General features: G+C 37.8%; 1 protein-coding gene across 40 annotated transcripts in view; it reads left to right on the forward strand.

Annotated features, from left to right (window-relative positions):
• The window catches only part of KRIT1 (KRIT1 ankyrin repeat containing), a 46,271-nt gene extending 45,243 nt beyond the window's left edge, over nt 1-1,028 (forward strand). For all 40 annotated transcript variants that reach the window (XM_054493882.2, XM_063667587.1, XM_063667584.1 and 37 more), the window contains one exon: nt 240-1,028. In XM_054493882.2, coding sequence (XP_054349857.1) covers nt 240-308 — 69 coding nt within the window. In that variant the 3' untranslated portion in view covers nt 309-1,028. The remainder of the gene's footprint in view (nt 1-239) is intronic.
• The last annotated feature ends 14,558 nt before the right edge of the window (nt 1,029-15,586 follow it).

Raw genomic sequence — 15,586 nt, forward strand, 5'->3', positions numbered from 1 at the left:
ATTAGGTAGTCCTTCCCTCTCCTTGACCTACCTGTGCCCCCTAGCTGTATCCAGTAGATTGCTTCTTAAGTCCCTTCAAAAAGCCTGAGTAAATATCCCCCTCTATACTCTTTCTTAACAAGCTGTCTCCTGATAAGAAAGTTCCCTTTCAAATAGATAGGGAACTGCCCAGTGTCATGAATGTCCTTTAAACATTCTTACATGTTTTATATTTATTATTGACATGTTTTACTTTGTAGGCTGGTCTCGTGGTAAAACTGTTAATGAAGCTAAATGGACAGTTAATGCCCACTGAAAGAAATTCATGAAAGAGAAGTAACTGTTACTCAAGCCACCACATTTTGTAATGCAGAGTTTTTTTTCCGTGAAAGATTTCTTAAAGTATTACTTTTGGCCGAGCGTGGTGGCTCACCCCTGTAATTCCAACACTTTGGGAGGCTGGGGCAGGCGGATCACCTGAAGTCAGAGTTCAAGACCAGCCTGGCCAACATGGTGAAACCCTTTCTCTACAAAAATACAAAAATTAGCTGGACGTGGTGGCGGGCGCCTATAATCCTAGCTACTAGGGAGGCCGAGGTGGGAGATCGCTTAAACCCAGGAGGTGGAGGTTGTAGTGAGCCAAGATTGCACTGCGGCACTCTAGCCTGGGTGACAGAGCAAGACTCCATCTCAAAAAAAAAAAAAATACTTTCAACAAGGCATTTAGTCTCTTGTAATATATATGTATACTATTACATTGTACAGAATCTGTACTTATGTTTGGTGTGTAATATACCAATTAGTTTTATATATTATCCTCATAAGCTATTCTAATTTTTGAGAGAAACACAAAAAGTTATAGATTGATAGTCTGTATAATATTAGACAAAATAGTAAGCTTTATAAAAAGTTATTTTTGGTAAATGGTAAAGAATTTGGGGTGGAATGTGATGAGATTAAAATGTAGCTTTGATATAACTTCATGTGTATTTCAAAATATACTGAACGTCAACATGATTTGAATAAAGAAAATGTATTTTCTACTTGAACCATATAACACTGTTATTTAAAACAGTTTTCTGCAGTCTATAAACATTTATCAACATTTTTTTAAAAGTCTTAGTTAAAATGTAAATCTGATACACGGTAATGTTTCTCAAAGTATAGTTCATGAACTCCTTGCATCATAATTACCTAGATGCCTCTTAAAAATGAAGATTTCAGAGACCCATTCCAAACAAGGGCATTCATTCTCTGGAAGTAGCATGGCCTTGTGAACTTAAATTTGGTTTTGTTTTTTCTTTTTTGCTGTTAGAATAATTCCAGACCCAATAAGGAATTTCGATTATTAAAGTTGAGAAATTTCACAAAACTGCCTGGCACACAAGCACACACATACATAGACACATTTTAAGTGATAATCTCTTGATATTAGAAGTTGCATTTGTTAAATACATGCTGTATTTTTTATGAGTTGACTTAATAGTTTATGTATATTGACTTTGCTTTGTAGGAAGTAAATCACCAGATATCTGATTGTTTCATTTAGGGAAGTAGTGATATAGATGAGGAGCCAACTTGATGAATGTACTATTCATAAGCTAGAAACTACAGTCTTTCCAAACTAATAAACTGATGAATTCTAAATAAGTTCAGAGATATAGTCATATTTAAAGTTGTCCTACAGTTTGCAGATAATTTTTATATTACTATTCTTCACATTAACTTCTGCTTATTTTTAATGGTACTATGTGTAGGCCTTATTAAAATTAAGATTGTATGGTTAAGTAAAGTTAACAAGAAAGCCTGATTTATCTTTAATTCTGTGCTAGGTACTTTTGATTCTACATGAACAACACCCTTTTCAGTTCCCTTCATTCTAATGTCCTCAACTGTTACCAAATACCCTGTTGACTCCCAAACCTAAGATTTTAGCCTCAACTTCTTTTCTCAACTCCAAATCTTAATTTCCAAGTTATACTTGTTCTAGGTCCATCTAAATGGTCTACAAAGAACTTCAGTTGAATCGTAGCTGGAAACAGAATTTATTTCCTCTATTTGCTTCATTCTGTCCTTCCACTGTATTCCCTATTTGGTTAATGACATCATCAAACTGCCATTCAGTTGCTTAGCCTGGAAATACTGTTATGGTGTTCAGCCTTTCCCCAACGTACATATTTTGTGGATCAAAGTCCTGTCTGATGTTTTGGGAGTCCTTTCTCATTTCCTTCCTCCCTGCTTGCACTGCAGCCAGTCTAGTTCAAGTCCTCACCATCCATTCCTTAGCTTGTAGTAGCTTCCACCCCGACTCAGGCTCTGTACCCTTCCTGCCGATCTGCCACACTGATGCCAAGTTAAGCTTTCTCATCAGTCTGATTATTTCATTACACTGTGAAAATCGTTAATGGTTACCACTATATGTAGAATTAAATTCCAAATTCTTTAGTATTGAAACCAAGGCCCTTAATACACTGTTGCTAAGCTGCCTATGAAGATTATTGTCTAACCACTTCTCCCATACTCATCCTATGCTCCCATTGTTTCCTAACTCCTCAGTCATGTGGGGAAATTCAGTACTTTCTGATTCAGTAATTTTAGAGTGATACCTAAGCATTTCTGTTCTTAAAGTTTTCTGTGTACTTATTATGTACAGTTAGGGATTAGAACTGTAATTATAAGCAACTTCAGGAGATAGCTGAATGTGTTTCCTTTCACAGAGAGAGGTGAGGATGCAGTGATACCACATCAAACAACCTCCTGCTCTGTGGAATACAGTTTACCCTCCTGGAGATGTACAGTATAGCAGCCCTAATAAGAAAGGAATAGGAGACTATTAGAGTAGCATAGTTATTAAAGGCTTAAAAATATATAGCATTAAAAATTCAATTTTAAAAATTAGTATTGAGAAAAAAATCGATCATTATCTTTCAGACCATAACAATCCAGAAATAAAAATAGGGAAATCTAAACAGCTTTTAATGAATGCCTAGTATTGATCAGGCATTATATGTGCTCTAGGGATCAAGATAAGATACCATTTTCCTTTCATCATTCTTTCAGTAAATTTTGAGTGCCTTTTATGTGCCCGGGACCCAGTGGTAAGGAAAACAAAATCCCTGCTTTCAGAGAACAAAGTCTGAGGGAGACAATAAATTATCATGGAAATATATAATTGTAACTCTAATTACTGTGATGAAAGAAAAACATCTCAGCATTAACAGGGACCCTTGATCTAGTAGGGATCAGGAGAGGCTTTCCTGAGCAAGTGATGCTTGAGTTGGCATCTGACATTTGAGCAGGAATTAGTTATGTGAAGGCAGTACAGCTGGAAGGGAAATGAGGTGAGATGTTTTGACCCCAAAAGACAGACCTGGAGAACTGATGAGGGGATTTACAATTACTCATTTTCAGTTGTGATCCAGATTCAAGTAATTGTTTATCCAAATCACAACAAATTAATTTTCATTATACAAATAAAACCAGAATAGCTAATACTGCACATGATAAATGTATTAGAGAAAACTTACTGAAGAACCACAAGTTTAAAAATTGCCAAAATTTAGCCAATGATGGGCAAAAAAAATAAATAAATAAGAAAAAAGTTGCCAAAATTGACCCTAGAAAAATTAGACTTGATAGAAATATTCAACAAAGTAAAACTTTCCGGTTATCGACCAAACTTAATAGAGGAATTGCATTAATAAAATTTAGATTTTTTATTTGATCCTGAGAAATCAATGGCAGAAACTCTAAAAGAATATTGATTGATTGATTGAATGATTGAGACAGTCTTGTTCTGTTGCCCAGGCTGGAGTGTGGTGGCGTGATCTCAGCTCACTGCAACCTCCGCCCCACTGGGTTCAACCGATTCTCCTGCCTCATCAGCCTCCTGAGTAGCTGGGATTACAGACGTGCGCCACCATGCCCGGCTAATTTTTGTATTTTTAGTAGAGATAGGGTTTCACCATGTTGGCCAGGCTGGCCTCAAACTCCTAACCTCAGGTGATCCACCCTCCTCGGCCTCCCACAGTGCTGGGATACAGGCATGAGCCACTGTGTCTGGCCCACTAAAAGAATTTATATGTTCAAAACACGGATTGGGGAATCAATTTGTTGCCTTATCATTAACATAGAAAACGATGCTCTCAGTGAAAATAATTTGTGTCAAAGCATAATTTGTTTTTGCTGCACTGTGTAGAAAACTGATCAAGACACTTAATTGGCTTGAGGCTGGGCATGGTTACTCACGCTGTAATCCCAGCACTTTGGAAGGCCAAAGTGGGAGAATCACTTGAGGCCAGGAGTTCAAGACCACACTGGGCAACATAGCAAGATCACCATCTCTACAAAAATAAAAAATTGCCAGGAGTGGTGGTGTACATCTGTAGTCCCAGCTACTCAGGAGGCTGAGGTGGGAGGATTTCTTGGGCACAGGGGTTTGTGGCTGCAGTGAGCTATAATTGCACCATTGTACTCCAGGCTGCGTGACTGAGCAAGCCCCCGACTCTAGGTAGGTAGGTAGGTAGATGATAGATTAGGTAGACTTGCATGCATGCAAGGATTAGATGATAGACAAGATAGGCTTGAATGCGTGTGAGAATAGATGGATAGAGACACAGAGAGAGAGAGAGAGAGATAGGCTTGAGTGCATGCAAGAAAATATTTTCTCACCAAAAATCCATCTATGATGGTATGATTCTCATTTAGTGTTTGTATTCATAAGCACGTCAGAAAACCTCTAGTGTTATTTATGGTGTTTGGAGAGGGAGGCATAGGCAGACTGTAAAGGCCCTAAAGCAGAAGCATCAAGCTCTTGGGGATCTTCGAGGCCAGAGTATTTAAGACAAAGAATATCTTTCAGACATCTTAGGGTGTAGATGAGAAAAACAGTTTCAATACGTTGTGCTAATTTCTGTGATAAAAGGAAGTACCTGGTTGTTCAGGATTCATTGGAAGGGCACCCACATGGGTGGGAAATTAGGAACTTATGTCCCCATTATTTAAATTATAATAATAGCTACTACTTTAAGTGATGCTTACTACACTATTGGCATTATTTGAAGCACTTTTGGGATATTAATTCATTTATTCCTGACAACAATCACTATGAGGCAGATACTATTATTCCCATTTTACAGATAAGAAAATTGAAGTTGGGTTAAATTACTTTCCAAACCAAGGAGTGGTGGAGCTCAGATTCATACCTCGGCAGCCAAACTCCAGAGTGTAAGTCAGTCAGATACATGATGTATGGTTATAATAAAAACATAAAATAATACTTGTTTTCTATCTTTAAAATCTTAGGAGCCATAGTTTCTAACAGAGTGATGTAAATGTTTTCATTTTTGTATATTGTATAACTTTGAACACAGTTGTATACACAGAGGCTATGTTATTTGTGTAAGGTCAAAAACTAGTAAGTTGGGGTGTCAGAATTCAACATCTGGCAGTCTGGCTTCTGAATTCAGACATTTGTCAGGTAAAGGAGATATGGGTGGAGTGGTTAAACAAAAAGGATCAAGTTTTGAAGGGTGTTGTGTTTCCTGTTAATGAGGAGCCATTGGAGCCCTTAGGACTTGATTAACTCAGATGTGTGTGTTGAAAGATCACCCTGGGTCAATGCACAGAAGGGCTCAAAGAGGTGGTTCTGAGCAAGAAGGTATAATGCAATCTGGACTTAAGCTAAGATAATGGCAATGGGAGAAAAGAATATTTTGACAAAACCCAGTGACCTTTTAGATACGGGAAATAAGGAAGAGGTAGGAGTAATGAGTAATTATCCTCTTTCTGCCCTGGACATATGGGAAAATGGTACCATATACTGCCTAAAATAGGGAATAGGGGAGGAAGTTTTGAAGAAATGTTTTGAGTTCCTGGCTCCCAAGGGACACATAGATGGAGATGGTCAATAGACAATAGGGTTCCCAGGCCTGAAGTTCAAAAGGCTCTCAGGAGATGACAATTGAAACTCCACGAACAGATTTGAAGCCACCCAGGAAGAGAGCACAGTGAGAAGCAAGCAAAAGAATGACAACACTTGAGAAATGGGCAAACTTAGGACAATCCACAAAGCATCCTGTTAAGTGAATATCAGTATAGAAAAGAAATAGCTTGGCACTATTCCCCATACTGTGTATCCAATAAATTTTATATGGGCAAAATTTAAATATTAAAAGAACATTTAATATTGCTAGGGAAAAGCAGACCAGCATATTTTAGTGTCAGAGCACATTCGCTTATGGATATTTCTTAAATGCATATGAGGGATAGGTGAATAAAATGCTTTTTAAATGTACATGAACAAACATCAAAAGCAAAGCAAAAGAATGAGGACCTGGAGCTCATACATGGCTAGTAGGAATGCAAAATGGAACAACCACTTTGGAAAACAGTTTAGTTTCTTGTAAGTTAAATATACTATAGGACCCAGCATTCCACTCCCAGTTATTTAAGCAGCTAAAACTTATATTCACACAATTCATATGCAAATGTTTGTAGAATACATCTTTAATTTTTTCATAATTAAACTGGGAACAACCCAAATGTCCTTCACTGAGTGAATGAATAAACTCAGGTACATCCATATAATGGCATACCACTCAACAATGAAAAGAAACTATTGATGAACAACATGGATAAAACTCAAATGCATTATGCTAACTGAAAGAAGCCAGACTCAAAAGGTTATACTGTATACTGTAACATTCTATTTGGATAACATTCTGGAAAAGGCAAAACTGTAGGATCAGAAAGCAGATAGTGGTTACTAAAGGTTAAGGATAGGTGTGGGGGGAATATGGGAATATAAGGGGGCAGCATGGAGAAATTTGGTAGGGGAGAGGATGTTCTTATTATGATTGACATACTCAGTATATTTGTCAAAATTCACAGAACTGATTATCAAAGGAAATTTTACTGGACAAATTTCAAAATACACTTAAAGAATCAGCATTGCTAACCAAGTTCTGAAAATTCAAAAATATATTAAGTTTTGTTTTGTTTTGTTTTGTTTTTTTGAGACAGAATTTCACTCTTGTTGCCCAGGCTGGAGTGCAATGGCACGATCTCAGCTCACTGCAACCTCTGCCTCCCAGGTTTAAGTGATTCCCCTGCCTCAGCCTCTAAAGTAGCTGGGATTACAGGCATGGGCCACCATGCCTAGCTAATTTTTGTATTTTTAGTAGAGACAGGGTTTCACCACATTGGTAAACTGGTCTCGAACTCCTGACCTCAGGTGATCCACCCACCTCGGCCTCCCAAAGTGCTGGAATTACAGGCATGAGCTACCTTGCCCAGCCAAAAATTAAGATTTAACTAGAAATATGTATCCAAAATCCATTTAGCGAGTGGTCAAAGAAGATTAACAGAGAAGTTGTATGCTTGGAAATGCAAATGAATTTTAGAAATGGGGAAATAGAAATTTTCCTAACAAAAATGTAAAGCAGAAGCTTATTAAATTAAAATTATATGGAATAATAAAAACTGATTACGTTAATAAAATTGAATGATAGCACAAGACTGAGACAACATATGAGAATATATTTTGGCCAGCCCTGAAAAGCAGTCTCAAAAATGTTTTTGTTTTTGAGAGAGTCTCGCTCCGTCACCCAGGCTGGAGTGCCGTGGCACTATCTCGGCTCACTGCAACTTTCATCTCCTGGATTCCAGTGATCCTCCCATCTCAGCCTCCCTAGGAGCTGGAATTACAACCGAGCACCACCACACCTGGCTAATTTTTGTATTTTTAGTAGAGGCAGGGTTTCACAATGTTGGCCAGGCTGGTCTCAAACTCCTTGCCTCAAGCGATCTGCCCACCTCAGCCTCCCAAAGTGCTGGGATTACAAGCGTGAACTGCTGCGCCCAGCCTCAAAAATGTTTACTCCCATTCTTTTGATGATCCCACATTGAGGACCACCTGAGAATGAGCTTGCTGCCCCCACTTTCTCATTTGCTGTGCTTTACTGATATTTTTTCTTACTTGCCTAGGCAGTAAATTGTATGCATTACAATTCAGCAAGGAAAAAATGACAGTTTTCTAACAGTACCCTAAAAAATGGAACAAAATTGTATAGTTTAAAATAATATAGCTGGGTGCAGTGGCTCGTGCCCGTTATACCAGCATTTTGGGAGGCTGAGGCTGGCAGATCACATGAGACCAGGAGTTTGAGACCATCCTGGCTAACATGGTGAAACCCCTTTTCTATTAAAAATATAAAAATTAGCCGGGCGTAGTGGTGCACATCTGTAATCCCAACTACTCATGAGGCTGAGGCATGAGAATCCCATGAACCTGGGAGGCAGAGGTTGCAGTGAGCCAAGATCATGCCACTGCACTCCAGCCTGGGTGACAGAATGAGACTCTGTTTCAATAATAGTAATAATATATCCTGCCAAACTAAGCTTCATAAGCGAAGGAGAAATAAAATCTTTTCCAGACAAGCAAGCACGAAGGGAATTCTTTACCACTATACCAGCCTTACCAGAGATCCTCAAGGGAGTTCTAAACATGGAAGTGAAAGAACAATACATGCTACCAAAAAACACATTTAAGTACATAGCCCATAGACCTATTAAGCAACTACACAATAGAAACTACGGAGCAACCTGCTAACAGCTTTGCAGTAGGATCAAAACCACACATAACAATATTAACCTGGAATGTAAATGGTCTAAACACCCCCACTTAAAAGTCCGCAGAATGAGGCCAGGCACAGTGGCTCACGCCTTGTAATCCCAGCACTTTGGGAGGTGGCTGGATCACCTGAGGTCAGGAGTTTGAGAACAGCCTGGCCAACATGGTGAAACCCCATCTCTACTAAAAATACAAAAATTACCTGGGTGTGGTGGCGTGCACCTGTAATCTCAGCTGCTTGGGAGGTTGAGGCAGGAGAATCTCTTGAACCCGGGAGGCAGAGGTTGTGGTGAGGCAAGATCACGCTACTGCACTCCAGCCTGAGCGACAGAGCAAAACTCCATCTCAAAAAAAAAAAAAAAAAAAAAAAAGTTATCGACTGGCAAGTTGGATTAAAAAAACAAGACCCATCCATCTGCTGTCTTCAAGAGACCCATCTCAAACACGACAACACCCATAGGCTCAAAGTAAAAGGTTGGAGAAAGATCTGTCACACAAACAGAAAACAAAAAAGAACAGAGGTCACTATTTTTATATCAGATAGAAGACTAAACCAACTACAGTGAAAAAGGACGAAGAAGGACACTACATAATGGCAAAAGGTTCAGTTCAACAAGAAGACTAGACTATCGTAAATACATACACACCCAACACTTGAGCACCCAGGTTCATAAAACAAGTACTTCTAGACCTACAAAAAGACTTAGTCACACAATAATAGTGGGGGACTTCACCCCATTGAGAGCGCTGGACAGATCATCAAGGCAGAAAACAAAGAAATTCTGGACTTAAATTCAACACTTGGCCAATTAGACCTACTAGATATCTACAGAGTAATTCACCCATCAATCACAGAATACATATTTTTCTCATGTGGTCATGGAACATACTCCAGGGTCAACCAAATGCTCAACTGTAAAGCAAGTCTCAATAAATTCAAAAAAGTCAAAATTATACTAAACCATACTCTCAGATCACAGTGGAATAAAAATAGAAATCACTACCAAGAAGATCTCTCAATACCATATGACAAGATGGAAGTAAAACAACTTGCTCTTGAATGATTTTGGGTAAACGACAAATTTTTAAAATCTTTGAAATAAATGAAAACAAAAACACAACATGCCAAAATCTCTGGGATGCAGCCAAAACAGTGTTAATAGGAAATTTTATAGCACAAAACACCTACCTCCAGAAGTTAGAAAGATCTCAAATTAACCATCTAACATTACACCTAGAGGAACAATAAAAACAACAAATGAACCCCAAAGCTAGCTAGCAAAAGAGAAGAAATAACTAAAATCAGAGCCAAACGGAATGAAATTGAGACCCAAAAATCCATACAAATAATCAATGAAAAACAATTTTTTATCTTTTCAAAAAAATTGTTTTTTGAAAGGATAAACAAGATTGGTAGACCGTTAGCTATATTAACAAAGAAAAAGAAGATCTAAATAAATGCAGTCAGAAATGACAAAGATGACATTACAACCATTCCCACAGAAATACAAAAGGTCCTCAGGGACTATTATTAAATCTCTATGCACACAATTTAGGAAATCTAGAGGAAATGGCTAAGTTCCAGGAAACACAATTTCCTAAGATTGAATCAGGAAGAAATTGAAACCCTGAACACACCAGTATCGAGTTCCAAAATTGAATCAGTAATTTTTTAAAAACCTTAAAAAAGCCCCAAACCAGATGGATTCACAGCTGAATTCTACCAGACATAAACAAAAGAGCTAGTACCAATTCTACTGAAACTATTCTTAAAAAAAAAAATGAGGAAGAGAAATTCCTCCCTAACTCATTCTACAAAGCCGGCATTACCTTGATATCAAAACCTGACAAAGACAATGAGAGAAACTACAGGCCAATATCCCTGATGAACAGACACAAAAATCCTCAGCAAAAATAGCAAATCGAATCCAGCATCCCATTCAAAAATTAATTCACCATGATCACAGGCTTCATTCCTGGGATGCAAGCTTGGTTCAACATACAGAAATCAGTAAATGGGATTCACCACATAAACATAATAAAGATAATTAAAAACAAAAAACATATGATCATACCAATAGATGCAGAAAAGGCTTTTGATAAAATCCAACATCTTTTCATGATAACCCTCCAGAAACTAGGCTTCAAAGGAACATACCTCGAAATAAGAGCCCTCTATGACAAACCCACAGCCAACATCATACTGAATTGGGCAAAAATTGGAAGCATTCCCATTGAGAACTGGAACAAAACTGATGCCCACTCTCACCACTCCTATTCAACACAGAACTAGAAGTCCTAGCCAGAGTAATCAGGCAAGAGAAAGAAAGAAAAAGCATCCAAATATAAAAAGAAGTCAAACTTTCTTTGCTGATGATATGATTCCATACCTAGAAAACCCTGAAAACTCCACCAAAAGGCTTCTGGAACTGATAACTTCAGTAATGTTTCAGCATACAAAAATCAATGTACAAAAATCAGTGGCATTTCTATACACCAAAAATGTTAAAGCTGAGAATCAAATCAAGAACATAATCTCATTTACAATAGCCATAAACAAAAATAAAATACCTAGGAATGTATCTAATCAAAGAGGTGAAAGATCACTACAAGGAGAACTACAAAACACTGCTGAAGGAAATCATAGATGATGTAAAAAAATGGGAAAACATTCCATGCTCATGGATTGGAAGAATCAATATTGTTAAAATGACCACACTGCCCAAAGCACTTGACAGACATCCTTTTTTTTTTTTTTTTTTTTGAGATGGAGTTTTGCTCTGTCACCCAGGCTGGCGTGCAGTGGCACAATCTCAGCTCATTGCAACTTCCGCCTCCTGGGTTCAAGTAATTCCCCTGCCTCAGCCTCCTGAGTAGCTGTGATTACAGGCCCATGCCACCACACTCAGCTAATTTTTGTATTTTTAATAGAAACGGGGTTTCACCATGTGGGCCAGGCTGATCTCAAACTCCTGACCTCAGGTGAGCCATCCACCTTGGCCTCCCAAAGTGCTGGGATTACAGGTGTGACCCACCATGCCTGGCCCAGATTGAACACTATTTCTATCAAGCTACTAATGTGGTTTTTCACAGGACTAGAAAAAAACATTCTAAAATTTATATGCAACCAAAAAAGAGCCTGAATAGCCAAAGCAATCTTAATCAAAAAGAACAAAGCTAGAGGATCACACTACCTGAATTCAAATTATAAGGCTACAGTAACCAAAAGAGCATGGTACTGGTACAAAAGCAGACACACAGACGGACAGAATTGAATAGAGAATGCAGAAATAAATCCACACACCTACAGCTATCAAATCTTCAACAAAGTTGACAAAAATAAGCATTGGGGCAAGAACTCCCTACTCAATAAATGGTGCTGGGATAGTTGACTAGCCATATGTAGAAGAATGATACTTGATCCGTACTATCAGCATATACAAAAATTAATTCAACATGGATTAAAGATTTAAATATAAGACCTCAAACTGTAAGAGTCCTAGAAGAAAACCTAGGAAACACAATTCTGGACATCAGCCTTTGGAAATAATTTATGACTAGGTCCTCAGAAGCAATTGAAACAAAACTAAAAATTGACAAGTGGAACCTAGTTAAACTAAAAAACTTCTACACAGCAAAAGAAACTATCAACAGAGTAAACAGCTTACAGAATGGGAGAAAATATTTGCAAACTATGCATCTGACAAAAGTCTAAAATTCTAAAGAATCTATACAGAACTTAATTGAGCAAGCAAAAAAAAAAAACCCCTATTAAAAAATGAGCAAAAGACATGAACAGATCTTATCAAAAGAAAACACACAAGCGGCCAACAAACATAAAAAAAAGTTCAACATCAATAATAATCAGAGAAACGCAAATCAAAAACATAATGAGATACCACCTCACACCAGTCAGAATGACTATTACTAAAAAGTGAAAAAATAGATGCTGGCAAAGCTTTGGAGAAAAGGAAATGCTTATACACTGTGAGTGGGACTGTAAATTAGTTCAGCCACAGTAGAAAGCAGTTTGGAGACTTCTCAAAGAACTTAGAACTACCCTGTGATCATTAATCCCATCACTTGGTATATATCCACAAGAAAATAAATTATTCTCCCAAAAGACAAATACTCCTGTATGTTCATCACAGTACTATTCACAATAGCAAAGACATGAAATCAACCTAGGTGCCCATCAGCGGTGGATTTGATAAAGGAAATGTGGTATATACACTCTATAGAATACCACACAGCCATAAAAAAGAATGAAATGATGTCCTTTGCAACAACGTGCATGCAACTGGAGGTCATTATCCTAGGTGAATTAGTTCAGGAACAGAAAACCAAATACCACATGCCCTCACTTATAAGTGGGAGCTAAACACTGGGTACTTATGGACATAAAGATGGCAACAATAGATGCTGGGGACTACTGGAGGTGGGAGGGAGGGATGGGGGTAAGGGTTGAAAAATGTTTGGGTACTATGCTCAGTACCTGGATGATGGGATCAGTCATACCCCAAACCTCAGCATCATGCAATATGCCCATATAACAAATGTGCACATGTCCCTGAATTAAAAATAAAATTTGAAATTATTTTTAAATTAAAAAAACCCAAGGCAATTGTTTCTAAAACATGTCTCCCCTAGAGCATACCAAATGCTTTGCCACAGAATTATGTAATTATGCCATGAACTCAATTTTATGAGCAAATAAGTATAATTTCAATCCAGTAACCAGCAAATCATTTGTTGACTTTTGGAATATGCTATGTTATGTTTCATATCGTGCCTTCCTAGTTATATTTTACAAATGTTGGTATTTTTGTTTGCATTTACTGATTATATACCAGTTGGACAGTGGAAGGGAAAGAACCTAAAATGATAAATCACCTGCAGATAGAAAAATGAGTAAATAATTTTCACCTAAATCAAATGTGTGCCATTTTCCCTTTCTGGGTTTTTTGCTTTCAATTAATACTAAATTTAGTTTTGTACACATAACCATTAGGAGGAAGAAAAGCCAACCTGTATATTTTAGCCAGTTCACTAACAATTAATTATATATATTTAAAAGTTGGATTTTATCTGAGCTTTGGTTTACCTGTTATTTACTTTTTAAAAATACATGGGTGTTCATACACCATATATTTTCTTTTGTATAACAGTTTGAAAGAGTTTTTCTGATTGCTGTGAAGTTAATGTTTCCCCCTTTTTTAGTTATTAACAGTCAAATGAATAGTTAAATATATTAAAGATACAGAAATAGAAAATTTACAAGACGGATTAAATAAACACTGTTATAGGAGTTGCTATGACAAAATGTTTTGAAACTTACTTTCGAGTTATAAATAAAATTATTAAAGATAAAATTCCAACCTGTTCTCTCATGTGGAGTTTAAATCCCAAGTCGGAAACTTAGGATTTAGGCTAAAGAATGAATGTAAAGGGGAAGAAAACTGTATTCCAAAAACAAAAGTTTATATAAATTGCCAAATTAAGAAGGTTTTTTCACCTCTACCTTATGCTGAGTAAAGAAGGTAAGTATACTAAGCAGCTGCTTTTAATGCCTTTTATTTAAACAAAACAACAAAATCCATAGACTTCTGGAATACCAGCAAATTGTATGTGTTTTCAGTTAGTCATCATGTTATATTAACAGTTCATTAAACAAATGACAATTTGTAAATTCAGTCCACAGAATAGCATACTGAAAGGCTACACATGCAGAATTATTAGATAAAAAGGAACATCACTGCCCTTCATAAATTCTAGAAAGTTCATTGCATTCATTATTCACCTTTAAATTCAAAATTGGAATTTGATGATGATTGCAACTGCAGCTGAGGGCCATAAACTAAAACCATTTACTGGGTGTGGAAAAGGGGGCTGGGAAAAGCCGTGGGCTAACCATCCTGTTAACAAGGAGTGTCTCCTCATCAAGGTGGCAGCCACCAGAACGAGGTGCAGCCTCCTACCCTACAAATAGCAAGGGCCTATGCAAATGAAAAGTGAACCTTTGAGATGAGTCTGGATAATAATGCATTGGAGATTTCCTGTTAAACTAGCACTCTTAAGAACATAGTGGCATTTTATGTCAATCATAGTATAAAACTCACTGGTTTATTCAATTTTATTATATTTTAGATGTTGGTATTAATAAACCAAGCAAGATTCTTTTTAAGTTTTCTATATCCCCTTTCTAAAAGCTCTATATCGGGTTCTTCAATTACATTCTCAAATTATACAAATACTACATGTTTTCTGACAAATACCGTATTTTGGTAATGTTAGGCTGGAAGTAAACTAGAGTCTTTCTGTAACTTTGACTTATCCTGCAATGTTTGGATGATGGGACACATCACCCTGGGAACTGTCTCAAAGCACAACCACATCTTAGGGCCCTACGCTCACTCCCCAAAGGCAGATCCGCTTCCAAAACTCCAAATCCTCATGGTCTCAGGCACCCCTTTTAAACACGGGCACAATCGTCACCTCTTTGAAATGAGAGCGTGCTTGATTATTCCTGGCCTCCAGTTGCTGGCCTTCATCCGGTGTTGGGGTGGGGGAGCCTGTCGGTTCCTGAAGAATAGCTCAGGGATAACTAAGACAAAAGACCCTGAGGAGATCTGCCTCAACCGTGGCAAGCTGGGTCTTCCACGTCACCAAGTGCCATTTTCACCGTGCCTGTATGGTCCGCTGTTCATCCTGTTAGCGGACCCCGAAATCAGGCAGGAAAATAAAGCTCAGTGGGAGGGCCTCGGAGCAAGACAATCCCACGAAGATGGACTCGGGTTGATTAACGTGAGTGAACCTCTGAGGACCAGAATCCAGACTAGTAATTCTCCATCCCGGCTGCTCGTTAGATGCCCGGACCGACCCCCCCCCCACCCCCAAGACTAATTCAATCAGAACATTCGGAGGGGCTTGTAAAATCTCCCGGGGAGATTCCGGTACGAAAGCCAAAGACTCAGA

The sequence above is a fragment of the Pongo pygmaeus genome, chromosome 6 (genome assembly GCF_028885625.2).
Source record: "Pongo pygmaeus isolate AG05252 chromosome 6, NHGRI_mPonPyg2-v2.0_pri, whole genome shotgun sequence".
Lineage (NCBI taxonomy): Eukaryota > Metazoa > Chordata > Mammalia > Primates > Hominidae > Pongo > Pongo pygmaeus.